Source organism: Numenius arquata, chromosome 8 (genome assembly GCF_964106895.1).
Source record: "Numenius arquata chromosome 8, bNumArq3.hap1.1, whole genome shotgun sequence".
NCBI lineage: Eukaryota > Metazoa > Chordata > Aves > Charadriiformes > Scolopacidae > Numenius > Numenius arquata.
The window spans coordinates 26,111,489-26,139,153 of record NC_133583.1 but is presented as its reverse complement, the minus strand read 5'-3'; the positions used below and the strand labels follow the sequence as shown (position 1 = coordinate 26,139,153).

Below are 27,665 nucleotides of genomic sequence, written 5' to 3'. Positions count from 1 at the left end.
AAGAGGCAGCAGTGACAGAAAAGCCGGGGAAAACCACTTAACAGCCAAAAAACAACATCTGGGGGCAAACGTAAAGATCTGTACTTTCAAGAGAGGAAAAAAAAAAACAACGGAGGGCATCATGAAGACCAAGGGAGTTGCTGGGCTTTGTAAAAAAGAAACGGAGGTGTAAAGTGGGTCAACCTGGAAAGCTGAGGCTGGCGTTGCTCTGGGATGTGTTATGATGGGACAGGCTGGCAGGGGGGGACAGGTTGGCAGCAGACCCCTTGCCTCTCCAGCAGCTAGAGCTGGACGGCGTGGCATTGGGTGCAGCCCCACAGCACCAGACCTCCCTGAGGGGCTTTGCAAGGTCTCCTTGGGGGGCAAGCACCTCAGTTTACTGTAAAATCAAGGACATTTTGGTGCAAAAGCATCACAGAGAAGCAGTCAACTCCTAGAGCATCCCCAGTCATCCACCCCACTGGGACCCAGGAGACCCCAACTGCTTTTCAGCCCAGACCAACCCTCCCCACAGCTTTGTCAGTCATCGTCTGTACCCCAAGAAGCCTTCCCTTCTTCTCAAGCCCCTCTGAAGCGTCACACAGACCCTACCTAGTTACTGTGAAGACACTGCTGTTGCTGAAGTTGGAGTCACCGGATGCGTCCAGAGAACCTGGGGGCAGAGAAAGAGGAGCCACAGTTAGTGGGATGGCAGGGAAGGCGGGGAGCAGGACTGAGAGGTTCCATGATCTTCTGCAAAGACATCACCAGCCATAATTTGAGGGTCCAGGGACCTCTGAGGATCCTTTCCCCCTGCCGTGAGCTTTCTACATTCCTTGTCAAGCTCTTCTCCGCTGCTAAAGGCACTGGACGAAGCTGGTACAGGACTGCATTTACCCAGCAGAATGCAGGCTGCACAGCTTCAGACCTCTGCCCCAAACCGGGTCTCCTCCTCTGCAGTGGAGACCCAGACACATCCTTCTGATGGTTTCAACCAGTCTTGAAGAAGGAGCTCGGGACTCCAGAGTCTAGATTTCAACAGCTAGAGATACCACACAAGCACAGGAAAGGCTGAATCCCACCCAGGACATCTCCTCCTGGCCAGCTCTTCCGTGGCATGACTCCAGGTGGAATCCGAGCGACCCCAAACAGCTTTTCCAACCTCTGCTTCGTGCTAAAACCGGCTCTTACAAGCAAGGGTGACAAAGCACCACAGGATAAACTTGACTCTTCCTGCCCCCTTGTGCCAACTGCCTCTATTGACAGGCGGAGCGGCACTGCCACATCAGCACAACCAGGGAGCAGAGCGGGGAGTCGGAGGTGCAAAAAGCATCACAGGTTGCTCTGGTCCTGCGTGCTTCAGGCTGCGATCCAGCCCCAAGGGGGTAGACAGTAAAGGACTTCAACTTTCTGTTGATGTTGTAAAGCTCTTCTGCGATAGGTTTTAATGAAATGAGGTATTCTCGGGATAAACAAGGAATAATAATAAAAACAAACAAAAAAAAGAAAATATTTGGTTGTTGTGCTATGGCACTGCATTTTTCCCCTCCAAAAAAGCTGCTGCATTGGCCGGGAATCGAACCCGGGCCTCCCGCGTGGCAGGCGAGAATTCTACCACTGAACCACCAATGCTGCCCTGCCTGCTGCCTGCTCCTGCCTGCCCCGCTGCCTGCCCCTGCCTGTCCCATGCAGCTCCCTGCCTGTCCCATGCAGCTCCCTGCTCCCGCCCGTCCCATGCAGCTCCCTGCTCCACTGCCTGCTCCCGCCCGTCCCATGCAGCTCCCTGCTCCACTGCCTGCTCCTGCCCATCCCATGCAGCTCCCTGCTCCACTGCCTGCTCCTGCCCGTCCCATGCAGCTCCCTGCTCCACTGCCTGCTCCACTGCTTGCTCCCTGCTCCTGCCTGTTCCACTGCCTGCTCCTGCCTGTCCCATGCAGCTCCCTGCTCCACTGCCTGCTCCTGCCCGTCCCATGCAGCTCCCTGCTCCACTGCCTGCTCCACTGCCTGCTCCCTGCTCCTGCCTGTTCCACTGCCTGCTCCTGCCTGTCCCATGCAGCTCCCTGCTCCACTGCCTGCTCCTGCCCGTCCCATGCAGCTCCCTGCTCCACTGCCTGCTCCCTGCTCCTGCCTGTCCCATGCAGCTCCCTGCTCTACTGCCTGCTCCTGCCTGTCCCACGCAGCTCCCTGCTCCACTGCCTGCTCCTGCCTGTCCCACGCAGCTCCCTGCTCCACTGCCTGCTCCTGCCCATCCCATGCAGCTCCCTGCTCCTGCTTGCTCCTGCCTGCCCCATGCAACTCTCTGCTCCCTGCCTCCTCCTTGACCCGGCCACTGTTGTACAAGAAAACCCTTACAGCCTTTTAATTCCCACCTTCCCGCCCCCTCTCACGGCAAGATTTTCCAAAAGCTGCTTGGGGGCGTGTTTCAGAAGAGCACGTTGCTGAACCTGCAGCGCCAGAAAAACACAACAGATCAGCCCACGTGATTTAAATGTCACACACGTTTTACACGACAACACAGACGTGCCAGTGCCAGAAGTAGCAACTCCTCATCCCAGGACAACAGCATCAAAGCGGTGCTGGAAGGCACCAGTCCACCAGGACCTTCTCCATGAGTTTCTGCTCACTGGAACACTCTTCCAGGCCTCCCATCCCTCTTGCAACCTTTTATCTTTTCTGTTCTGGAAGTTTTAGGACTGGGACAATACCCACAGCATGGTCTCAAGAGCGCCATGAATTTGGAAAGGACCCAAAATTCTTCTCCTTTATGTTCTCTACCCTTCCGCAACACAGCCATCCTCCACACTCGTGTTGATGCTCTCCTAGGACTAACACAGCTCTCTGAGCCCTCCTCAGGTGATGGTAACTCCTCCCAAACCAGCCACCACAGGACAGAGGGCTATTCTCTTCCCCTGTTATGTAGCAAGACATTAAATGTTTGACTATAAATGATCTTTTTCAGGTCAACTTAATGACTAAGTCGAACCGAAGCGTGATGAGGATGCTCACCAGGGCTGCAGCAGGGACCCTCTACACAGACAGCACCAAATGTGCTGAGGATCATCTGTGGAACAGGACTGCAAGGCTCAAAGAAAGCACAGAGGACCTGTGTGCCCTGAGCTGCCCCAAGACACCAAACCAACCCAAGAACTTCTCTTGAGACCTTCCCTTGACCTTCCCCACACCTCTAATGGCTTCCCCCACACCAACGGGGACTCACCGCTGGACGCTGCCTCTGGCTTGGAGAGGGACTCCTCCAAGGTGGGCTCTGCCGGGAGGGTCATTGACTGCTTGGCCTCATCCACTTCATCATCCTCTGGGATGACCAGCTTCATCAGGCTCTGGTTGCACACGTTGGCCACCTCCTTGATGTCTGAGTGGAGGCAGTGTAAGGAACACACAGTCCCACACGTGGTTAGGTGCCACGGAGAAGCCACCACAGCCCCATCAGGGCTTCCCCAACCCAGCTACTGCAAGCCCTGTCACATCTACAGGGGCAATGAAGGTTTTAGCACTGGGTGGGAGGACTTCTCCTGGCCCTGCGCCCTGGGAGCAGGAAACAGGCGCTTCCCTGCAGGTTGCTGTAGCAGGAACGGGAGCAGCTTCGAGTTACAAGGATACTCTTCTTGCGATCATCGTAGGAGAGACACGGCAGGACAGCCGTCAGGATGCCCGAGGAGTAAGGCAGCATCACCCGGCCAGCCAGCTGGATGAACTCCCTCATCCAGCACATGGCTGTCAGCTGGATCAGGTCATCTGGAAGACAGGGGGCAAGCAGAGGTGAGGGAAAGGAAAGGACCACCTGCAAGCAGCGAGCTGCCTCTGCTCCACCCAGAGAGACCCTAGTCTGGGACAGCTTAGTCCCACAGAAGATAGGTAAGAACTGAATCTGCGGCGAGGTTGAGCTTAAACACAATCATTAGGTTTCAGAGTTAACCCAGGTCGACCCATAATCCAGGTTTCCTCACTTACAAATATCCTGTCAAGCTTCCTAGCGCATGAGGGTGTTTCCTCTGTCACACCTGTAGCAGCTGTGTGTCTGGGGTCAAGCATTGCTCCCAGAGCTGGGGTTTTATTAACACCCCCCCCCCAAATTCTGAAAAAGGGAGCGTTGCTGGGGCAGCCGGCCAGATTTTAGGCTTAAAAAGCATAAATTCATTGGGCATCAGTTTAATCAAGAACAAGCAGTCTCAGTTTCTTTCTATTTTTCTATCTCATAAGAAACCCACTCCCGGTTCAGCAACCTTTAAAGAGCAGTTGAAGCTCGACGAGCACAGCTCAGGGACAAGATCCTTCTCGGGAAACACGTCCAGCTGCCGCCGTCACCTTCTACCGCTGCCGAAGAGCCCAGCGGGAAACTCCTGGCCCCAACCTACGGTCGGTACCGCAAAACCGCAGACGGACGCGAGCGCTTGGTCCCGGGCACTCACTCACCCGCCGCCTGGCAGTGGATCACCAGGATATTGGCCATTTCTGCAAACTTGACGCTGGAGGGATTCTTCTTGATCTCCTTGAGGAACTCCCCCAGAGCCACCTCGCACCTGCAGAGAGGCAGAGCCACCGGTGAGAGCTCGGTGGCCTTGGACGGAGAAGCTAGAGAGCCCAGTCTCCATAAAACACATAGAAACTGTCCTGGTTTGAGCGGCACAGAACAAATTTCTCTTCTAATGCTTGGGAAAACTGCACTTTTACAAGACTCCAGTGTGTCAAGTGGTGACAACATTCCCTTTACAGCCAGCTCCGGGGTGCGGGTTTCAAGGTCTCAGTGATTTCGAGCTCCCCAGGAGCGGGGACGAGGAGGAGCAAGACCCGGGCACTTGCCCCAAGCTGCCAACAGGGTTATTTCATACCATGAACGCCACATTCAGTATAAATTAGAAACTTTGCTGAGGAGTCCTCTCTCTCTCTCTCTCCCCGCCTTGGTGGCTGGGATCCTGAGAACTCCTTGCCCCGGTGCCGGAGCCCTGAGCCCTTCCCTTCCTCCCGAAGCCGCAGCGCTCGCAGTGTCCCACATCAGCTGTCCCTGCGGGGAGGGCACGGCTCCCTGGGATGGGACGGGCTGGGGACAGTCCTCGTGTGGTTTATATTGGTATCGGGATCAATGCTGGATCTTCAGCATTATTAATGTTAATTATTTAGTGTTATTCTATTAAATCTGTTTATATTTCAACCCTTGTGTTTCCTTGTTTTTCCCCCGATTCCCCTTCCCAGGCGGGGAGAGAATAATTGTCTAAACAGCAATAAATTGTGGGTTTTTCAAACCATAACAGCAAGGATGCTGGTGGCACAGCTGGGAAGGACGGGGCTGACAAACTCGCCCTGCCCCAAGGATGCAGGTGGATGCCCTGCCTGAGGATGGAAGTGACGGCTGCCCGGAGCCCCCCCAGCACGTCCCACAACTCCTGTAAGAGCCTCCCCCAGGCTCTGCTGGGATGGGGAGCAGATGACCCCCCCCTCCCTCAAGCATTCAGCGCTTGATCCTTGACGTGTGGACACTGGGAAAGAAAGAAGCAGGGAGGATCTGGGAGGGCTCGGCAGCGGGACAGACCCAGGCCAGTCACACCACTGACTCGTGCACGACAAAACAGGTCCAGTTACCCCCTCCCAGCACAAAGAGCCAAGACCTTCTGACCTCCCTGAGTCCACCCAGCCACTACCGTGCTTCAAAACGCCCCCGTCTCGAGACCAGCAGTGGATCGGAGGAGCAAGCTCGCGATGCTGGCTCCTCTTCTCCAGGCCGGAGAGGCTGTGCTGGTGCCCCACCTCGCCAAGAGCAGCTCGCACGCTGTTCAAAAGGCTCATAATCCATCCCAGAAGCGCACCAGAGCTTCTGCGGCTCCGATACTGGATGCAAGGGCTGGCAAGGACACAGCTCAACCGAGACGCCCCGTCCCCAGCACAGACCACAGTGTCCTCCACGGCCACTCCAGCCACAACAAGGCAAGGAAGGGAGGCTTTGGCCAAGGACGCTTTGATCCACCAACCAAGCCGGCCAGATTTCTCCATGTCCCACCACGCACATGGGGTTTTGCTGCCGTTATACAGAAAAATTGTAAACAAATGAAGAGGGTGATGGACAGACAGCGAGGAAGACACAGCTCTCACGCCGGGCCAGCTGCCCCACTCACATTTTCCGTATCTCCTTGCTGTTGTCTCCCAGGATCTGGAAGAGCCCATCCAGGATTTCTGGCAGGTAATCCAAGAGGTTGATGTCAGGCACGGACTCTAAGACCAGGATCTAGCTCAGGGGAGGAACAAGAAAGAAGAGATGAGTTTTGGAGAAGTGCACAAACATCAGCGGCACAAATCTGGCCCGATACTGAGGAATTCAGAGCTGTGTGGGATGGGGGGGCAAGGACAGGAGGACAGTATGGAGTTGTGTGGCCAGCAGGTCAAGGAAGGCGATTCTGCCCCTCTACTCCACTCTGATGAGACCCCACCAGGAGTACTGTGTTGGGCTCTGGAGCCCTCAGCACAGGAGGGACACAGACCTGTTGGAGTGGGGCCAGAGGAGGCCACGGAGATGCTGGGAGGGCTGGAGCCCCTCTGCTGGGAGGACAGGCTGAGAGAGTTGGGGGGTTCAGCCTGGAGAAGAGAAGGCTCCGGGGAGACCTTAGAGCCCCTTCCAGTCCCCTCAAGGGGCTCCAGGAAAGCTGGGGAGGGACTCTGGATCAGGGAGGGGAGCCCTAGAAGGAGGGGGAAGGGTTTGACACTGAAAGAGGGGAGATGGAGATGCGATGTGGGGAAGAAACTCTTTGCTGTGAGGGTGGTGAGAGCCTGGCCCAGGTTGCCCAGAGAAGCTGTGGCTGCCCCATCCCTGGAGGGCTTCAAGGCCAGGTTGGAGGGGGCTTGGAGCAACCTGGTCTGGTGGGAGGTGTCCCTGCCCAGGGCAGGGGGTGGCACTGGATGGGCTTTAAGGTCCCTTCCAACCCAAACCATTCTGTGATTCTACGATTTTATGAGTTGTCCATCTTGGCAAGAAGCCGGGCTAGCACAGGAAGCTCAGTCGGCAGCACTGCTACGTTTCCAATCACAGCTCTGTAAAACAGAGCAGGGATCGGGAACGACGGCACAGACTCTCACAGGCAGACCCAGGACAGAAAACAGCAGGGCTGGAAGAGAGAGCGCAGAGGGACACATCCCTCCCAGGCACCGAGAGCTCTGCCTCACACAAAGAGGAGAAAACAAGTAGAGATACCTCGCAACATCCCTCCATCACCACCAGGTGACAGAAAACAGTCTGGCACTGTCCCTGGGGAGAGCGAAACCTCTAGATGACAGTATATCTATATATACAGGCAACGTTTCCACCCTATTTTCTAACTTGGTGATCAACGTCCTGAGCCAGACTGGCAGATGCGCAGTAGGATGTCCCTGTGACTCCAGCAGCAAGGTGACAGGGTGCTGGCATTTTAAAGAAGCAGGTGGAAAAAAAAAATCTCTGCTGGCTTGAAAAAAAAATAAAAATAATCCAAACACCAAAAAGGCCCAAGCAAATTCAGGCGCCTGAATTCACACATCGCTGCGAATATCTGCTCTTTGCCCAGCCACGGGATGCCCATGGGTCGCAGTAATTTGGAGTTGGGATCGGCAGGCACAGGTGGCACGGTGTGTACCTACCCAGGATATGATGAACTGGCGGGCATACTGGTTGTTGGAGTAAATCCTCTCGCGTAGCAGCGGGATGAAGCCCACCAAGTCAAACTGGTTGCTCTCCGTCACGATGTCCTGCAGAGCCCAAGCAGAAGGGCATTAGGAGGGACGGCCACCACCCCGCGGCCACCCTCACCCAGCCTTTTTTAAGACACGTGACAGGAAAAAGATGACAAGCTGTTGACGCATGGGTCAGGAGACCCGGGGAGAAGGAATCACGCGGTTTATTGAGGTGATGAGCGAGTAATTCCCCTCGGGGAGAGACTAACGTTGAGCGGGACCCAGGGAGGGAGGCTCCCGCCTGCTGTGAGCCAGCCTGGCTGAACAGGAGGGTGGAAACATCTCCGTGTCACGCTTCAATGGCGCGTTGCACATCAGAGCCAGCACCTTTGATGTGACCACACGCGTCAGGGGGTGGGAGAGGCCCCTGGCTTTCCTTTTTTCAAGCTCTTCCTACACGTTGGGTGGATTTTGCCTCCCGGCTCCGTCTCTCGCACCGGCGTGGTGGGAGCAGAGATCTCCCAGCAGGAAGGTTTGCAGCAGGCGATGCGGAGACTGAGTTAACTGCTGCACTAACGAGGAGGACGCCTCCTGAGTCGCAGAAAAGGAACTGGGAGGGTAAAAAACCATCAGGAGGCAAAACAGGAAGGGCAACCGAGCTCCCCACCCCAAAGCTCGCATGGGCAAGAGAGGAAAAGCAAAGGAACAGCCTTTCTCCTGCCCAGGACGGGGCCGCAACCCTGCTCGGACTAAAACCTTGCTTCCCCAGGCCCCCAGCTCCCAAGAGCTGAATGTAAACGTGGCTCTGTGATAACCCCCCTCAACCCGGCTGCCACCAGCCTCCCAATCCAAAAGGCTACGGCCGGTGAAAGAAACGCTTCGACAGTAACCACAGGGCTCAGCTGGGGCCTCGGGGACCGACACATGCCCACAGCCAGGAGACGTCTGCAGCGCGCGCCAAGGATTCTCTGCCAGAGGGGGGGAAAAAGAAATACCTTGAGAAGCCGATCGAGGAGCTCGGAACCGCTTTTGACGTTGGGGTCAGGATCAGCAGCCAGCTGTGAAGGACAGAAACAAAAGCCATTGAAGCAGGGGGTCCCAGGTCTGCTCCCTGCTCCACTGCAGAGCTCCCAGCAGGCTCCCGGGACCGATGCTCTCCTTTGGCATTAACAGGGACAGACACAGAGAAGTCCCTTTATCTCCAACTCCTCAACAGGCTCCAACAAACTCTCCCGAGAGACTTCCTAAGAGGAATATCAAGCATCCATCACCTCCCCCAGCCAAGCAGGTTTTAATGGGCCAGCACCCACGCTCCCAAGTGGTAAAGAAATACAAGTTGCCAGTGAAAAGCTGGAAAGACAGGCGTGTGTAGGCGTGATTTTGACCCTACAGGGCACACAAAGCCATAGTGTTGCAGAGCCACCCCACCTGCAGCAGTCCTGCCAGCCTCATTTTCTAATACCACCCAACAAGGAGCAGTAAAACACATCCTGGGGGTGAGGACAGAGAACAAGGTATCTTCCAGTAAACTCCAGCACCCACAACATCAGCGGCCACTGTGCTGCTGCAGATATCTGTTCTCCTTCTCAGACCTGCCTGGGTCAAAGCAAACCAGTTTAACTGGAAAGAAGACCATGGGCAACTTGGTTGGTTTGACCCAGAGAAGAGGAGGACTAGGGAACAAACCTTAGCTCTCCAGTGTGGGAAAGAAAAGCCACATGGGGGTTAAGAGGACACTTCTCACCTTGCTGAGGCCATCGAAGAGCACGTTGAAGTGTGGGAGGACGGAGCCCCTGGCCACCTTGACGATGTTATAGAGAGCCTCGCAAGCGTAGTAGCGCAGCCGACTGTCAGCATCGTTGAAACACGTCAGCACAGGCTCGATCAGCTCCTTCAGGTAGAGCCCAGAGTCCTGGGGGACGGGAGAAGACTGGTTAGCTGAGGACCACGCCACAGGGAGAGGGAAGGGACGGCGCTGCCCTAGAACATACGGCAAAAATTCAGGCACAGGATGGCTTAGTGCACCTACGCTGGACAGGATTTCTTAGTGAATTTTGCATTTTATTATTGAAATGATGGGATTTTATTATTCGAGTACAGTGAGAATCACCTGAGCAAGCTGAGAAATTGTTTCAAGGGAACCTACACCGGCAACCGAAATGATCGCTGCAGCTGTACTTGGCTGGTTTTGATTCCCGGAGACATGCACGAAGTCTGGGCAGTTATTCAAGTGCTCAAGTGCCTTTCAAAGCAAGAGGGGCTGCCTCCTGCTGCCTCCCACTCATCTCTGCTGGAAACCGGCCCACAGAGAAATCTGTCCCTGCCTCCCTCTGCCCTGCAGGCAGGAGATGGGAGAGATTCCCACCAAAGCCAGTGGTCATCAGCCCTCGCAGCAGTCAGCCGTTGGCCAGGATTTATCCCACTCCGCCAGTTGGTTTTAGCACAAACCCACCAGGTTTGCCAGGAAGAACATCCCAGACAGTGACAGACCAAGCCCACCTGCACCTTCAATTGAGAAAAGAAGCCATTGGTCTGTTGGGCTACTCTTTTTAACGTCAGGAGCTGGTGATACAGGCTTCACAAAAAGACATGACAACCAGCAGTCCCCAAAGCATCTGTCTGCCCTGTTGTCTCCAGAAACACCAGCTCAACCGTGGTCATCGATTAGAATTAGAAGAGACCTTATAGTTCACCCAGTCCCACCCCCTGCCCTGGGCAGGGACACCTCCCACCAGACCACGTTGCTCCAAGCCCCCTCCAACCTGGCCTTGAACCCCTCCAGGGATGGGGCAGCCACAGCTTCTCTGGACATCCTGGGCCAGGCTCTCACCACCCTCACAGCAAAGAAGTTCTTCCCCACATCTCATCTCCATCTCCCCTCTTCCAGTGTCAAACCCTTCCCCCTCGTCCTAGGGCTCCCCTCCCTGATCCAGAGTCCCTCCCCAGCTTTCCTGGAGCCCCTTGAGGGACTGGAAGGGGCTCTAAGGTCTCCCCGGAGCCTTCTCTTCTCCAGGCTGAACCCCCCCAACTCTCTCAGCCTGTCCTCCCAGCAGAGGGGCTCCAGCACTCCCAGCATCTCCGTGGCCTCCTCTGGCCCTGCTCCAACAGCTCCGTGTCCTTCTGCTGTTGGTGGCCCCAGAGCTGGAGGCAGCCCTGCAGGGGGGTCTCCCCAGAGGGGAGCAGAGGGGCAGCTTCACCCTGCGTAGAAGGAGCTACAAGGATCTACAACAGCTGGTGCAGCTAAGCTGGACACATCTGCAGGGCTCTGATTCCCAGGCGAGATTCATTTTACGTGCTGAAGTTTGTCCTCGTGCATCGTGGAAGAGCCACGAGAGGCTGACCCTCGCTCTGCCCACAAGCAAATATAGTCATTAACGAGGCCACCCCCAGCCCAAAAGACTTTTGCAGGAGTTTCAGACAAACCCGGAGGAGGAGGCAGGAGGTTGGCTTGTTTTGAAATGAAAAACCCCTTCCTCTGGGGAAAGAGGCTCCTGTTTCTTGAGCATCAAGGAAAGAAGAAAGTCAACAACGGGTGGACTAGCAGAGATCAACTCCAAGTTTTATCACGGGCCCCTCAAGGCCACCAAACCCAACTCCTCCACCCCCAGAGCCAGCTGCACGGGCAGCTCCAGCAGGACAGAGTGACTGTCCCTGTGCTGTGTAGGATCCCGGGGAGGGGGGTTTTGCAAAGAGACTTTAGCAAGAGGACGAAGCCAGGAGCGCTGCTCAGAAGCCCTCAGCGTAAAAGCAGTTCGAATAAAAGCCATCAGGCTTCGAAGAACCTGCTCAGACCAATCACGACTCTCGTTAGAAGAGGAATAAATGGATTAAAATCTACCTTGTAGTTCTTCCAACAGGCACAGCCTGCTCTGCCCGAGCCCTCTGCTTTCTTTGACATACTACGGAGCAAAACTCCTCCTTCCCTTGCGGGGGATTTCACAAACCAGCCGCACGGTTTGACTCAACAGCCCGACGGAGCCGTGAGCCCGCAGGGTCCGTGCTCCCCTCCACGGGCATCCGGCTGCCCTGGCACAGCCCTGGAGGCAACTTACTGAGCTCCTTCTTGTTAATGAGAGGGAAGTTACAGAGAAAGACCTTAATCGGGATAGAAGTCAGCCAACTTCCCATGTGAGGGGCATCAGCCTAACACCTTCCCAAAGCCCCTGCCCGTGCTGCCGGAGCTGGTTGAGCCAGCTGGGAGGGAGATGGAAGAGCTGGGGCCTCTTAGCTCTGTTAAGACCAATTAGCACTCAACCCGCTGAGTCTTGTCCAGCTGCTGGAGACAGAGGATGGACAGACACACTGAAACCACGGCCAGGGAGATGCCATGGTGCGACCCATAGAATCATAGAATGGTTAGAGTTGGAAGGGACCTTAAAGATCATCGAGTTCCAGCCCCCCTGCCCTGGGCAGGGACACCTCCCACCAGACCAGGTTGCTCAAAGCCCCATCCAGCCTGGCCTTAAACCCCTCCAGGGATGGGGCAGCCACAGCTTCTCTGGGCAACCTGGGCCAGGCTCTCACCACCCTCACAGCAAAGAATTTCCTCCTAATATCTAATCTTAATCTCCCCTCTTCCAACTTAAAACCATTACCCCTTGTCCTGTCACTACATCTCCTGACAAAGAGTCCCTCTCTGGCTCTCCTGGAGGCTCCCTTCAGACATTGGAAGGCTGCTATGAGGTCTCCCTGGAGCCTTCTCTTCTCCAGGCTGAACAACCCTAGCTCTCTCAGCCTGTCTCTGACCCAGGAGCAGCAGAAGACTGTTAAACCTCGATTGACAGGACAAGAGGAAATGGGCACAAACTGGAACGTAAGAAGTTTCACCTAAACATGAGGAGGAACTTCTTTCCTGTGAGGATGGCAGAGACCTGGAAGAGGCTGCCCAGGGAGGGTGTGGAGTCTCCTTCTCTGGAGACATTCCAAACCCGCCTGGACACGTTCCTGTGGGACCTGCTCTAGGTGGACCTGCTCTGGCAGGAGGGTTGGAGGAGATGATCTCCAGAGGTCCCTTCCAACCCCACGTGATTCTGTGATACACTTGCACGGTGGGGGGAGCGTTTAGGGACCCCAGCTTTCCTTACTGGGAAAAGGCAAGTTTGTCAGCAGGGACTGGGATTTCAAGGTTACAGATCCCTATACAGAGACACCAAAAAAAACCCCAACCGTAACTGCCGAGAGGAAGGACATACGGGGAAGGAAAATTTCAGGCCAGAAAACAAAAAAAAGAGGATCTGCTTTTGTGGAAGAGACTGTTTGTGACCATTGGATCAGCCAAGGTGAACAAAACATCACTTAGGTCAGTTGAAACGCCAAGATTTGAAAAAAAAAAAAAAAAAAATATTCAGGAGGGCAATGTTACACCCCCACAAAAACTGCCTTAATCTTGAAAAAAATCTACAGATGGTGAAAAAACTGAGGAAGAGAAATTCTCTTTTGTAGCAGAAAGCGCTCCCGTGCCTGAAGGACACGGCCGGGTGCGATGGGGACACTCAAACACAATGTAGGGAGCAGCCAGGGCCACCAACCCAAGTCTCCCCATCACACTGACCCAGGAGGAGGCTCCGTTCTCCCACCGCATCCCGCGCAAGCCAAAAAAAAACCCCCACCAGCCTGCACCTACCTTCCCCAGGGCGATGGAGCAAGCGGCCAGGCCAATGAGCCCCCCTTTGCGGCTGTGGGGGTGCTGGGAGAGGGCGAACTCCTGCGAGAGGATCTGGATGACGTGTTTGATTTGAGACGTGTTGTTCTGAGCCACGAACTCTCGCACCAGCCTGGGGGAGACAAGAGGAAAGAACCCAGGGGGTTTTAGAATCGTGAAATCATAGAATTACCCGGGTTGGAAGGGACCTTTCAGATCATCGAGTCCAACCATCAACCCAGCACTGCCAAACCCACCACTAACCCATGTCCCTCAGCACCACGTCTGCCCGGCTTTTAAACCCCTCCAGGGATGGTGACTCCACCACTGCCCTGGGCAGCCTGTTCCAATGCTTGACAACCCTTTCGGTGTAGAAAATTTTCCCCAATATCCATTCTGAACCTCCCCTGGAGCAACTTGAGGCCGTTTCCTCTTGTCCCATCGCCTGTGACTTGGGAGAAGAGACCGACCTCCCGCTGGCTACACCCTCCTTTCAGGGAGTTGTAGAGAGCGAGAAGGTCTCCCCTCAGCCTCCTTTTCTCCAGGCTGAACACCACCAGCTCCCTCAGCCGCTCCTCATGAGGCTTGTGCTCCAGACCCCTCACCAGCTCCGTTGCCCAGCCCCTCAAGGTCTTTCCTGGAGTCAGGTGCCCAAAACTGGACACAGTTTTAGATTCTGCATGATACAAAAGCTCAGGGGCTCAGCTCCCTGCCGTGGTCAGAAACAGATTTTCGGCCATGATAAGTGCCGGGGAACGCAGTACCGAAACAGGGAACTCGCAAGTGAAACCAGAACTCTTCCCCACTCACGTCCAACAGCAGCTCCCAGCCTGCAGCCTCCGACAGCCTTCAGGAACCCCCAGCCCCCGTTTACCCCAGGCATGACAGAAGATGGCAGCAGAGACCCGCTGGGCACACACCAGGAGCGCTGGTGGCTCGGTGGGGAACTGCTGCCAACGTGATGCACGCCCAGCACCATGATTTTGGACCCCCGCAGCCACCCGCACGTTGCTTCAGCTGACATCGTCCCCAGAGAAGCTGTGGCTGCCCCATCCCTGGAGGGGTTGTTCAAGGCCAGGTTGGAGAGGGCTTGGAGCAACCTGGTCTGGTGGCCCAGGGCAGGGGGTGGCACTGGATGGGCTTTAAGGTCCCTTCCAACCCAAACCATTCCGTGATTCTATTTTACAGCCCAAGTCCTAACAAAAAGCAGAGAAAGCTCCCACATGCAATACCTGCTCCTCCTCAGAACCTCGCGGCTCGTTACCTGGAGATAATTAACACATCAGCCAGGCTGTAACGAAGAGACCTGTAGTCCCGCTCCAGCCCACGCAACCTCTTCCAGGTCCCGGGTTCCCCAACTGGCCCTTCAGCCCCAGATTTCCCTGCGGCAGGGCCACCGGCCAGCTGGGGAGGCGCAGGCAGCTGTGCAGCCAGCTGTGCAGGCAGCTGCCCACAGCTGGAGCATTGGTGGTTCAGTGGTAGAATTCTCGCCTGCCACGCGGGAGGCCCGGGTTCGATTCCCGGCCAATGCAGCAGCATTTTTCCCACTTTTTTCCTTGACTTCTGCCCATAAGGTGGACCCAGGCACCTCCATATCCCAGCCTAAATAAGAAACTTTACCTTAAGTCTTCAATGAAGTTGCAAAAGCTTCCGCTACCTAATTCCATGCAGGGATTTTTTCTGGCACTAGACTGAATCTCGCGCTGCTCTCTCTGCCACCAGCCAGGAACTACTTTATAATCCAAGAAAATCGTCACAGGAGACATTTATGAACTTCCCCCCCCCCCAAAAAAAAAAAATGATTAGCATCAGCTCTGTTTTCACCCTGCAGCTGCCCCCTCTCTCCCTGGGGACACCCCGCAGCTCCTCACTTGCTCTGCCCACTCCGAAGCTGAGTTCTCCAGCAGTTCCAGCCTGACCCACTCTCACAACCAGCTGCTTTAGGGCAAAGGGCTCCACCTCCAGTCCCACCCCAGCAGGAGGAACACACCGAGCTCAAAAAGCACGGACCGCTGGGGTGATCCTTTTGCTGCCTAGATTTAACGAACAGAGCCTTTTACAGTCTTCCTTCAAAAGCGGAAAGGGCTCAAGATTTAACTAACGAGGCGAAAGGCAGGGAAAAGCTATGGGCAGCGTTGGAGTCCATGGGCAGCGGAAGCTGCTCCCATGTCACCGGCCAGAGGACGAGGAGGTCCCCCCTCGCTTGATGCTGTAGACACGGGAGAGACGGTGCTGGAGCCATTCTGCGATGGGTTTAAGCTGCTATAAATTCCTGTATCCGCAGAAAGGGCTGGCCCTTGCCTTCCTCCTCCTCGTATTCTTCCCAAATCGGGTTTCCAGCTCAATCGGTTCAACTGCCTGATCCCAAATCAGACTCCCAAACCAACCGCGAAACCCCCCCTCCTGGGGCAGAATCACCCCGAGCAACGTTGCCTGAACAAGACAAGGAGCATCACCCCTCCCAGCAGCAGCGAAGGGACAGGCACTGAAGCGTCCCTGAGGCTGGAGCTGTGCAGACACAGCGCAGCGCATCTGCCACAACCCACCCTTAACGAACTATTCCCGTGAGGAAGGCAGAAAATGAAGAAAAGGTAGATATGGAGCAGAAGGAGCTGGATGTGTTGGCTTTGCACCTGAGCAAACACTCACCCTGTCCCAAAAGCCATTTTTCTCCACTGTTCACAGAATCACATGAGGTTGGAAGGGACCTCTGGACAGCATCTAGTCCAACCCCCCCTGCCAAAGCAGGTCCACCCAGAGCAGGTTGCACAGGAACATGTCCAGGCGGGTTTGGAATGTCTCCAGAGAAGGAGACTCCACCACCTCCCTGGGCAGCCTCTTCCAGGGCTCTGCCACCCTCACAGGAAAGAAGTTCCTCCTCATGTTTAGGTGAAACTTCTTACGTTCCAGTTTGTGCCCATTTCCTCTTGTCCTATCCCTGGGCGCCACTGAAAAAAGACCGGCCCCATCCTCCTGACACCCTCCCTTTAAGTATTTATAGGCATTGATCAGATCCCCCCTCAGCCTTCTCTTCTCCAGACTAAAAAGATCCAAGTCCCTCAGCCTCTCCTCATCAGAGAGATGCTCCAGGGTCATCATCTTTGTAGCCCTCTGCTGTCCCCTCTCCAGCAGTTCCCTGTCCTTCTTGAACTGGGGAGCCCAGAACTGGACCCAGTGCTCCAGATGGGGCCTCCCCAGGGCAGAGCAGAGGGGGAGGATGAGTTCCCTCAACCTGCTGGTCACACTCTTCCTGATGCCCCCCAGGATGCCATTGGCCTTCTTGGCCACAAGGGCCCATTGCTGGCTCATGGTCATCCTATTGTCCATCAGGACTCCTAGGTCTTTCTCCTCAGAGCTGCTCTCCAGCAGGTCAGCCCCCAACCTGTCCTGGTGCAGGGGGTTATTCCTCCCCAGGTGCAGCACCCTACACTTGCCTTTGTTGAAGTTCATCAGGTTCCTATCTGCCCAACTCTCCAGCCTGTCCAGGTCTCACTGTATGGTGGCACAGCCTTCCGGTGTGGCAACCACCCCTCCCAGTTTTGTATCATCAGCAAACTTGCCCTCATGTACCCTCCCACATGGGACCCTCCTCTTTCAAAGCCCCCACCCCACACCCCTCCCACATCTCCCTCCAAACCCTCAGCAGAGCGGCTCCATCCCCATGTCCCTGGTGGCCGCTCCCCTCCCGGGCTCACCATAACCACATCTCCCACCTTAATTTCACCCAGCAGCTTCCATCGTCCTTCCCAGCCCTGTGCTGGGCTGTCCCTCAAGGGGACACCTCACATCTCCTCCATGAGCGGAGTGATCAGGATCAGTGCCTGGGTAGGACACAACCCTTCCCGGGCAAAGCTGTGGCCCGGAGCAGCAAAGAGCACCCAAATGAGAGTGACAAGACACGCAGGGACAACACTAGAGGGGACGTGGCCACGCCAGCAGACCTTCGCCTGGGGTGCTCTGAAAGCTGTGCTGAGAGGGAGGTGACGCAGGAAGAAAGGCACCGTGGCACGGCACCACGAGGCGATGACCCCAGGCTGACGGGCACGGCAGGACCCTGGTGTCCCCCAGCCAGGGGCAGGGCCGGGCACGGAGCTGGCCACCTCCACGAGCCTGGCAGAGGAGCAAGCGCCACGTTTCTCTTGAGTTCCTAAAGCGATGCTGCTCCCACCGGAGTCCCCGGTGGCACCGGGGACCTACCGTCACACGGGGTGTCCTGCGAGGGGCTCGCTGGGGACAGCACCCGGGTCCCTACTCGAGCCCAGACACTGAAGGACTCAGGGACAAACTCCGGCGGCCGGTGGCGCAGGGATGGGTGGCACAGGGTGGCTCTAGGGGACATCCCCTCCTGCCCAGGCACTGTCCCCTGACAGGGTCGCCACTGCACCTCTGCCCCTCCCCTGGGGCTCCCGGCCACCGGTGCCCCAGACCCCCCGGGCTGACCCCTTCCCACCCAGGAGATGACACCTTCCCCCGGACTCTCTGTGTCCCCCGGGGGTGACCCTTTCCCACGGGAGCCTCCGCGTCCCTGCGGGGTGGCCCCTTCCCACCAGACCCCCCAGGTCCCCCCGAGATGACCCCTTCCCCCTGCAGGTGAACCCGGACCCTTCCAGATCCCCCGGGGGTGACCCCCTCCCCCCGAAGCCCCACCGGGGAACCGAGCCGCTCCCCTCCCGCCGCCGGACCCACGGGTGCACGGCGGGACCCCCACCCGCCCCCCACCATCCCGCGCCGGCTCCCACCACCCGGGGGCTGCAGGTAGCCCCAGGCCCCCCTCCCCGGGGCGGCAGGCCGGTCTCCACCGGGGTAGCCGGCACCGGCACCGCCCCCGTTCCTCCCCCCCGCCCCGGTTCCCGGCAATCCTCCTCTCCTTCCCCCGCCGCCTCTCACTTCTCGATCTCCAGGGCCGCCACCTTCCTCTTCTCGTACAGCTTGTCGTTCAGCGCCCGCACCACGCTGGGCGCCAGCGGCGCCAGGTCCCGCTCGGCGTTCATGGCCCCGCCGTCCCGTCCCTCTCCCTTTCCCTCCCCCTCCCCTCCTCGCCGCCGCCGCCGCCACCGGCGGCCACGTGACCCTCCCGGCCCTCTCACGTGATCCCCGGCCCGCCCACGTGACCCGACCCCGCCCCGCCGCACAGCGGCCCCTCGCGGCGCGGAGGCCACCTCAACACCGCCCCCCCCCACAATTAGGGGTTTATTCCTGGGTTTATTCCAAACGGATCGCTACGGAGTTAATTACTCCCCCCCCCTCCCCCTCAGTTAATTAACGGGGGGGGGGGGGGGCCGGCACGAGGTCATTTCTGAGGTGGAAGGCCCCGGAGGTAGTAGACCCAGGAGAGGCCGCCTCCCCCGGGGCAGGACACCACCATCTTGCTGGTGATGGGGACCAGGCCCCCCTCGAAGGAGACGGTGATGAAGGTCGTCTTCTTGGGGCGCAGGCTCTCGGGGGCCTTGACAGCGAAAGCTGGGTGCTCCACCGTGTAATGGAAGGCCGTGGGCTGGAGGAAGACGTTCTTGAAGGGGATGGTGGTGGTGCCGCCGGCCTTGATGAGGAAGGGGCCCTGGGGCTTGGGCAGGAGGGCAAGGCCGAAGAGGGGGATGCTGTACTCCCCCCCCAGCGGGGAGGAGAGCTGCAGCGTGGCCCTGGCTTCACCCAGCTGGCAGGGCTCGTAGGTCACCTCCACGCTCACCTCCGAGCCCCCCGGGCTGGCGGGAGCCACGCTGATGGTCTTCTCCGTCTGGAAGTCGGGGCTGTTGGTCTGCACCGGGGACAGAAGAGACCATGGCGGGGGCAAGTCACAAAAGCAGAGCCAGCACCAAAGGTGTCCCCCCCCCGCCATCACGTTGGCCAGGGTCCCTGTCCCTTGCCTGTCGCTGCACCTTTTCCCCCCCTACACTATACCCCTGGTGGGTGCCCATGACGGATGGCCATAGGGGCTGCCAACTGGGGACAACCCTGCACCCAAACCCCAAGAGACACCCCTCCCACCCAGAGCTGAGGGTTAAGGTGGAAGCCCAGGCACCATGGAACCTGCAAAAGCAGCTCCAATGAGGGTAGCAGAGAGGGGTCTGCAAGCAAGGACAGTCCAGCTGGGGACAAGCCCAGCATTGGCGGAAAGACGCCTGGGCTCACATGGCCATCCTGGCGATGCCAGCCAAGAGGGACAGGATCCCTCAAAGGAGAGGGCTGATGCTGGCCAGATGAGTTGCCTCCCAGCAAGGGCCTGGGGCAGGCTGGGCTCACCTGGAGGAGATAGTCTGTCTTCTGTCGGGCATAATTCATGATTTTGGTGGTGATGGTTTGACTGGAGCCCAGCGTGGTGCAGAAGTGGAGGGGCTTCTCTGGCCTGTTCGTGGTGGCTTTGAGGTGCAGGTTGTAGTAGAAAGAGCCCAAGTCGCTGCTCTGGAGCACCAGGCGCCCGATGCTTTCACCCATTTTCATGGGCTGGTACTCAAAGTCAAGGTCGGCCTGGGAGGAACGAAGCGAAAAGCTACTGGGTCAGGCAGAGATGGGAAAGGCAGGGTCTGGGATGGGGGAATTTGGTCGCTGGTGTGCTCACATGTTGCTGGAAGGAAACCCAGCACCCTCCCTCACTCTAACTCCCTCTCTCTGGGGCTGAGCCTTGCTGCATCTGGGGGACAGTTCGCTTGGGAGACTGTCCCCATGTCCCGGTTTGAAGTAAAACCGAACCAATTTTCTGTTCTGTAACTTTACATCCTAGCTAGGCCTCCTCTAACTCTCTGAAATTAACGGCATATTGTGGAGAAACTGCTCGTTCTCAGAATGATAAGCCCAATGTTTGTGCTCCATGCCAAGGGATGGTGTGCCGAGAGGCCCTTGCTTATACTTATCGCTGTAACAACCAAGGGCAGCCAATTTTGTTATTTGCCCCCTTAGAGGGTCGGAAACGGAAAAACGTAGAGGGGTCACATCGGTGGGGAGGAGTGGACAGGAGAGGTGACCCAAACCTGACCAACTGGGGTATTCCATCCCATCTGCCCCATGCTCAGGATAAAGGCTGAGCGATCAAAGGGTCAGCTCCCTTCCTGCGATGGCCGACATCCAGAGAGGACTCTGTCTGTTCATCTGCCTTTGATCCCGATCCCTGTGTTCCTGACTCCAGAGCTGGGATCCAGTTCCCATCCATCGCTGAGTCCAGTCTGGGACTTCCCCAGTGCCTGCCAGTGACGTGACTGTCATCCTGGGAGCTTGATACGGTTTTGTATATATTGTATCTATTTCATTATTTTCTTCTTTATTTTTATTTTAATATTAATTCTTCATTAAAGTAGTTTAGTTCATTCTAAACTTCTGAATCTCCTTATCTCTTTCTCCTCCTCTCTCCTCTTTTGGGGGGGCAGAAAGAGGGGGAAAGGGCCATCTGTTGGTCTGGTTTTGGTAAATTAGGCCGAAACCACGACACCCCAACACCTGAGAGCCCTCCAGCACTATCCCAGGAGCTTCCCACCCTAAAATGCCCCCCTGTCTTCCCCCAGGGCTCACAACAGCTTCTATCAATCCAGGCTGCAAACATCCTGGGTGTTTGCACAAACAAGGTTTGGCATGCCCTGCAGCCGCTCTAAACTGAAAATACCCCCAACTAAATAAGGAGCATGTGGCACAATGACCTGCTACGTGCGGCCTGGTGGGGTCATACCACAAGGGGTAGCATGGCAGACTCCAGCAGCGCAGGGTGATTCCTGCTAGGGTTATTCTCACACGCTGCTTTCCTCTCCAGGGCTGTCACCCCTTGGAAAGAAGCCTCAGACGGTTCGTGTAGGGCATCACCTTTCAAGAGCACCCACTGCCAGAAAGACTGCAGGGAGAGCCCTTGCTGCCAAGAGGGCCAATGGGATCCTGGGCTGTGTAGGGAAGAGTGTGGCCAGTAGGTCGAGGGAGGTCATTCTCCCCCTCTACTCTGCACTGCTGAGGCCACAACTGGAATACTGCGTCCAGTTCTGGGCTCCCCAGTTCAAGAGAGACAGGGAACTACTGGAGAGAGTCCAGCGAAGGGCAACTAAGATGATTAAGGGATTGGAGCATCTCCCTGATGAGGAAAGGCTGAGAGAGCTGGGACTCTTTAGCCTGGAGAAGAGAAGGCTGAGGGGAGACCTTATTAATGCTTACAAGTACCTAAAGGGTGGGTTGAAGGAGGAGGGAGCCAGACTCTTTTCAGTGGTTGCCAGTGACAGGACAAGGGGCAACAGGCACAAGCTGGAACATGGGAAGTTCCATTCAAATATGAGGAGAAACTTCTTTCCGGTGAGGGTGGCAGAGCCCTGGAACAGGCTGCCCAGGGAGGTGGTGGAGTCCCCTTCTCTGGAGATCTTCAAGACCCGCCTGGATGCAGTCCTGAGTGATGTGCTCTGGGCAACCCTGCTTTGGCAGGGGAGATGGACTAGATGATCTCTAGAGGTCTCTTCCAACTCTGACAATTCTGTGATTCCGTGATTCCGTGAGAGGGGAACATACTGGACGAGCTTTGCACCTACCTCTGACTGTGCGGGAACAGTGAAATACGGGGGGACACTGACGTCGGGCACTTTGCAGTCTATGGCAAACGTCACAGGGACAGGCAGAGGGTTGTCGACCTTGACGGTGGAAGACACTCTCTGCCGAACAGCGGTGCTCATTTCAATGGTGCTGATGGGTCCTGAAGCGGTGGCCTTGAAAGTCGCCATGTAGAACAAGTACTCCTTGGTCACCTCGTTGAGGAAGGTCACCTGAATCAGAGAAAAAGGGAAGCACTGGTCCTTTTGCACATAAAAACATACCAGCTGTGCTAAGCCCGCCCAAAGCTCAGCGCCCTACCTCCAAGAATGGCCGTAAGCAGCCACCAAGGAAGAGTGCAAGACCAGGGAAAGCACGTGTGGTATTTCTGCTTGATACCCTCCCCAATGTCCTGACCCTCCTGTGTTTCGCAGCCCCCGACAGGACCCTCACAGAGACTGATGTGTGTGAACTGTTCAGCACCCACCTATGACATGTCCAACCCCACCAGTGGGCACGTGGAGGTATGGAAGCAGGCGTGGAGCTTCTCAGTGAGCCAACAGCTCCTTGAAGGGCTCCCACAGCCCGGTGTCCACACTTACCATTGTGTTGAAGACTCCTTCCTTGTAGGAGAAGAAGGTGAGTTTGTAGTCCTTCGTGGCAGAGCTTGGCACGTCGATGTAATCCAGCCCCTGCAGCACAGAGCTGCTTTCTAGGTTTTCTGGTTTGAGTATGTCCACCACCACGAGGAACCTGTGGGCAAGAAGGATGCGGTGAAAGTCAACAGGAAGGGCTCCCATAGGATACCCATCATGTGGGGGTACAACACAGCCCCTCTCGGTGCCTCAGGCAGAGGGAGGCACTCATCCACCTTGGAGGAAAGCCCTCCAGGATGGGTCTGCACAGGCAGAACGCGGGTAGTGCGATCCCAGACACCTATGGCCAGAAATGGCCAAGGAGAGCGAAAAGCTTGCAGGAAGGAGCTTCCAGGGAATGGAATGTCTGCAGGGATTGCTGGTGGGATGAGACTTCCTGGCCTGGACTCACCTCTGTGGTCTGTTCAGCCAGTTGGAGACGGGGATGATCTCGGTGTAGGAAGTCCTACATGGTACCTCCCGAAAAATGGTCCCTGAACACTTTGGGGCCTCAGCAGTCCCTTGCAGGAGGTAGTACAAGCCTGTCCCATCTGGCAATGGGAAGAAGATGGAGCCCTAGAGATGAGAAATAGGATAAGTGAGCTCTCTGTCCAGACCAGTTACTGGCTTTCAAGCACACCCAGACAGTCCCATGTCTTAAGACTGCAGGACTCTTCATGCTGGGCTGTACATTAAAGAGATGCTGAACATACATACGCAACCCTACAGGGCACAGATCTGCTGAGCGTCCTGGAGACTGAGCCCTGCCTCCACTCTGGCCTAAATTCTGGCGTGGTGTAAGGTCAGCTGGAGCAGGAGAAGGACTCCAGCACCCCAGAGCCCTTCTGAACTCACACCCCTCACCCCCCTTGATTTAAGAGCTTGTCCCTGGTGTGTCTCAGAAAATACTGCCCCATGGAAACAGAGGGGACAGTCCCCCCCACCTGCCCGCCCTGAGACCTGCGGGAAAGGCTCTTTCCAAAGCTCCAGCAATGCCAAAGGTGATGTAAAGAGAGACTTCTGTGTCATTTCCCACCAGGCTGCTCACGGCAAGGGGTGCACTGAGAAATGGCAGGGCAGCTTCAGCCCCTCTTCTTCCCTGCACGCTGCCAAAGGACCCCAGCAGGGCCATGCTGGCAGAAGTGGACATGCCCAGGGCTTGGGGAACCCGTGCAGCCCACAGGGCTGAGCACGGGGGTCTCTGAGCTCCTTCCCCCAACATCCCAGGGCTGCACAGAACAAATTTCATTTCCTGGACTTTCAGACAACCTGGTTTTTTTTCGGTTAGCTGCTAAAATACATTTAGTAGCCAGTCCAAGACTTCCCACCTGAACTTTCCTTACACCTGGCCTCTAGCCACCAAAAACCCCAGCTTCCAACACAGGATTCACAGGACAATTTCAGCTTGGAGGGGGCCTCTGAAGGTCATCTCATCCAACGTTCTGCCCAAACCGAGGTGAGTTACGAGGGTCACACTGTGAGGGTCAGCACTCTGGCACAGCTCGCGCACCTGATGCTTGTTGTTCTCGGAGGTCATGGTTTGGGGTTTGTAAGTGATCTTGTAGGGCTTGTTTTGTTGATTGGCCTCTAGATGGAAAAATTCAGGCCCCTTCCAGTGTGTCCCCTCAATGACAGGCTGCAGGGTCCAGGCCTCATTGCTCGGGTTGGACAGGAGGATGGTCTGGCTGTGCTTCTCGCGCACGTCGCAGGCGAAAGTCACTGTCTGCAACAGAGGAGCACAGAGGCTGCTTTGGTCATACCGAGGAACCCTTTCCACTCTCGCAGACCCCGACTAGCTCTACACCAGGCTCTGGGGCACAGGGAGCAGCTTTTCCCTGTCACATCCAAAATTTCCATTTGAACCACAACTTTTGGTGTAAATCAAGTCGTTGGTTCTTCAAGAAGGGAGAGGAACGAGTGTTTCGCAGGCTGGTTCTCCCAAGGAGGGGAGAAAGAAAATGGGATGTCCTGAAAGGATCTCTCTCCTGTGCAAGGACAAGACCTGCAGCCCCTTCATGGGCAGGCTAAAGAGCATCTCTGCCTCTCTTTTGGGAGCAAGAGCCAACACCTCCCAGTTGTAGCCTCCTGGAACGCCCGGGGGGGCCAGGAGTCCTCCACGCTGCATCCCTGAACCCCAGGAGCTGGATGCAAATGCCTTGCCCACTCCTAGTGCTGAGAGCCGTCCCCTGCCCCGACAGGGAGGAAGAGTGTGGCTGTGGGTGCAATACTGTGGGTGCAGCTGGGTGACAATCTGTGGGGAGGGTCTCAGAAGAGCCCTGTGGGGTGTCCCCATGGCCATAGTGCTGCAAGTGCAGAGCCAGGACTGCCAACGTGCTTGCTGGAGGAGCAGCACCTTTAATAGGGGAGGAAGACAAAAACAGGGCTTAGATATTTTGGGAATCCTGCATGCAAGTGTCCTCCAGTCCCTGCCCTGGCAGAGAAGTGGTGCAAATGGTGGGATAATGGGGGGGACCCATCCTGTCTGGGCTTCGGTTACCTCTTTGGTCGCAGGGGTCTCCATGCAGCACCCTGCCAGCGTCAGCCGCAGCGGCTCGCCGCCCTGGATGAAGCACTGCAGGCCCTTGTACTGGATAGAATGGCTCAGCTTAGAGGGGCGGAAGGTCACAACGAAGGGGACGTCCATTCCTGGGGAGATGTAACCCTTTGCGGGGCTGATGGAGAAATCTGGCTTGAAGCTCTTGATGTCCCACTCAAACCTTGCCAAGGAAAGCAAAAGGACAGGAAGGAAGGGTTAGCAACTGGGAGGCTGTGAACCCAATTTGCTGTTTCTAAGTCTCTCGTGAACTTTTCCACCAAATCTTAGGCATGATGCCGAGTCACCTGGCAACAAGGCTTCAGGTTGGACAGGACTCAGCTTCATCCATCTCTAAACAAGCCTTTGGTTGTTATCCATTGCTAACTTCCAGGGCCTGGGCTGCACAGCCCACTCTCCAGTGGGATGGAAAAGCAGAGAACTACTACTATCTGAGCAAGCTACAACTCCATCCAACCCTCATCCAAGCCCTCAGAGAGGACAGAGTTTTGCATTACTTGACTCCTATGTCGCCCGTGTTCTGCATGATGATGTTCCGGGACGTGTAGCTGTGCTGCACCACCGCTCCAAAGCTGAGGTGATCCTGGTCCAAGCTCACTTGGATGCCCTGGCAGGAGCCCCGCACCATGAAGAGGGAGCGCACCAGGCCGTTGCACTCCATCATCACTTCTTCAGTGAAAGGCTGGATGCGGCACTTTGGGGAGAAGTTCACCTCCACTCTACATGTGTCTCCTTTGGGCTTCAGGCTTAGTTCACTGATGGGGTTCAAGCAGAGAACCTGCCCAAAGAAATGAGTGGAGAATATTTCCTCTGGCAACTGAGCTGTAAATCCTCCCACAGAGCCTTCCAATTCCTATTCTGTCCTCATCAACATCATCCCCTAGTACGCATCCCTAGGTACCAAAGGTATTTTCCTGTGATGTGTCCACGGTGAGCTGGGCTATGTCTTCCAAAGGAATTTCAAGGGAGCTCCAAGAGAGCTGTAACTCTTGGTCTTTAAAGATTACCTTTCCATATCTAACATAGGTGGCCGCATCCTAGCATGTGTGTCTAAAGCAGGTGAGAGGAACTGTACCTTCTTTTCCCCTCTGGCTATTAGGGGAGTCCTGACCTGGCTCTGATGAGGCATTCACAAGTATCTGCTGGTAGAGCAGTCCCAGCAGGGAGGACAGGACAGCAGCCAATTGTAATTAGCCACTAGCTCCCACCCAGAGCATCTCATAGCTACCTGCAGCTGTCCCTGTAGGCACCCCAAAGAGCTCTCCAGTGAAGGAAGGGCCCTTACCCCAGCTTCCTGCAGCTCTGGCATGGTGGATGTGAGACGGAGCTTAAAAGTGAGAGGGGCAGCGCTGTTGTTTGCTATGGTGACAATCTTCTTCACTGTCTGTCCAATGGAGAGGGCTCCCAGCTTCACCACCTTCCCTTGGGGTTCCACAACATCAACCTGAGGCAGGAGGGAATAATATGAAGCGAAAGGAAAGGAGAAAAGGTTTTCTGCCACCCTCGTAGCAGAAAGCCAGAACACAGAAGGCTGGGGAAGAGAGATGAGGAAAAAGAGAGAGAAAGCCACGCTGGGCTGTCTGCCACCTGGAGTTTTAGGATTTGGATTCCATCTCACCTTCATTTCCATGCCCCTTCCTCGGACCTCAACAGTCTGCTGGCAGAGACCATTGATTTCAAAAGGGATGAGCTCACGATAAGACGCAACCTCCCTGGGATAGAAAGTGATGGGCACCTCCATCGTCTCTCCTGGGCACAGGACATACCCTCGGAAGTCCACCTCCAGGTGCACGGTGCCGGCGAACAAGCAGTTCAAACTGGCAGAAAGCGCAGTAAAGAGGAGCAGAGGTGTCACAAGGCTGTGCGTGCTCAGATGAGTAGCATCAGGGCTACTTAGGGTTCTCTTATCTCCTCTCCCTTCATCCTCAGGATTTCAACCCACAGGGGTCATGAGGACACGGAACAGGCTCATTCTAAGCAAGGGCCAAAGGAGAGTGTGAAGAAAACCCACCTCACATCCTTCTCTGCCGTGTTTGTGATGGTGAGGATCTGACAGGCAGGTTGCATCCCAGCGTGGTAGATGAAGCAGGCTCCGAAGTTGAGTGTGGTGGTTGAGAAGTGGAGACTGGGCACGACCACGGTGGCCAGGAACACGCAGGTAAACGTGGGACCCTTGCTGATCTGGTGAGTAGAAAGACAGCATGAGCCAGCTGAAGAGGTGGGAACTACAACTGCCAACACCAGAGGTGGCTGAGGAGGAGGATGGGGGACAGCTGGCTGCAGTGACAATAAGGAAAACCAGCTGCCAAAGAACCCCTGAACAGAAACAGAAGGTGGAAGGCTTGGGCTGAGGGGGAAGGGGTTTTTGGAGAATCATGGCCCCGCTTTGTGCGATCGTGTGCTGGCAGGACCTTTCTGAGCTGTGGGACCCGACCCAGCACGGGTCTGGCAAGGAGAAACAGCTCTATCACCATGCACATTTAAGCCCCCTCCCCCCAGGATTAGGGGCAGTAGAGCACCTGGGGGATATGTCCTGCCACAAAAGCACTTCTCAAACTCATTAAAACATTCCATTGAGAAACTGTTAGGCTCTGTGATTCTATGATTTATTTGGGGAGCAGGAGCCTCTTCACTTCGGTCAGGTTTTTTCGTGATGGAGCTCAATCCTAAGCTCTGGGCTCCTGCTGTGTAGGGAAGGGGAAAGTCCTGTGTTAAAGGC

The 27,665-nt window shown here is 56.1% G+C and overlaps 2 protein-coding genes and 2 non-coding genes across 4 annotated transcripts in view; 1 reads left to right on the top strand and 3 right to left on the bottom strand.

Annotated features, from left to right (window-relative positions):
• The window catches only part of VAC14 (VAC14 component of PIKFYVE complex), a 71,552-nt gene extending 53,229 nt beyond the window's left edge, over positions 1-18,323 (bottom strand). The window contains exons 1-10 of the mRNA XM_074151867.1: positions 18,158-18,323; positions 13,253-13,403; positions 9,374-9,541; positions 8,625-8,687; positions 7,597-7,704; positions 6,105-6,214; positions 4,411-4,517; positions 3,598-3,732; positions 3,197-3,349; positions 592-652 (exon numbers count right to left, since the gene is read on the bottom strand). Of these exons, the coding sequence (XP_074007968.1) occupies positions 592-652; positions 3,197-3,349; positions 3,598-3,732; positions 4,411-4,517; positions 6,105-6,214; positions 7,597-7,704; positions 8,625-8,687; positions 9,374-9,541; positions 13,253-13,403; positions 18,158-18,261 (1,160 nt within the window). The 5' untranslated portion in view covers positions 18,262-18,323. The remainder of the gene's footprint in view (positions 1-591; positions 653-3,196; positions 3,350-3,597; positions 3,733-4,410; positions 4,518-6,104; positions 6,215-7,596; positions 7,705-8,624; positions 8,688-9,373; positions 9,542-13,252; positions 13,404-18,157) is intronic.
• On the bottom strand, positions 1,541-1,611 carry TRNAG-GCC (transfer RNA glycine (anticodon GCC)). Its single transcript has one exon. It is a non-coding gene; the product is annotated as a tRNA-Gly (tRNA).
• On the top strand, positions 14,732-14,802 carry TRNAG-GCC (transfer RNA glycine (anticodon GCC)). Its single transcript has one exon. It is a non-coding gene; the product is annotated as a tRNA-Gly (tRNA).
• A 237-nt stretch (positions 18,324-18,560) lies between the features above and the next one.
• The window catches only part of HYDIN (HYDIN axonemal central pair apparatus protein), a 177,276-nt gene continuing 168,171 nt past the window's right edge, over positions 18,561-27,665 (bottom strand). Inside the window, exons 75-85 of the mRNA XM_074151752.1 lie at positions 26,958-27,127; positions 26,565-26,763; positions 26,232-26,390; positions 25,444-25,724; positions 24,890-25,109; positions 23,903-24,115; positions 22,805-22,968; positions 22,360-22,510; positions 21,760-21,990; positions 19,511-19,735; positions 18,561-19,025 (exon numbers count right to left, since the gene is read on the bottom strand). Coding sequence (XP_074007853.1) covers positions 18,561-19,025; positions 19,511-19,735; positions 21,760-21,990; positions 22,360-22,510; positions 22,805-22,968; positions 23,903-24,115; positions 24,890-25,109; positions 25,444-25,724; positions 26,232-26,390; positions 26,565-26,763; positions 26,958-27,127 — 2,478 coding nt within the window. The remainder of the gene's footprint in view (positions 19,026-19,510; positions 19,736-21,759; positions 21,991-22,359; positions 22,511-22,804; positions 22,969-23,902; positions 24,116-24,889; positions 25,110-25,443; positions 25,725-26,231; positions 26,391-26,564; positions 26,764-26,957; positions 27,128-27,665) is intronic.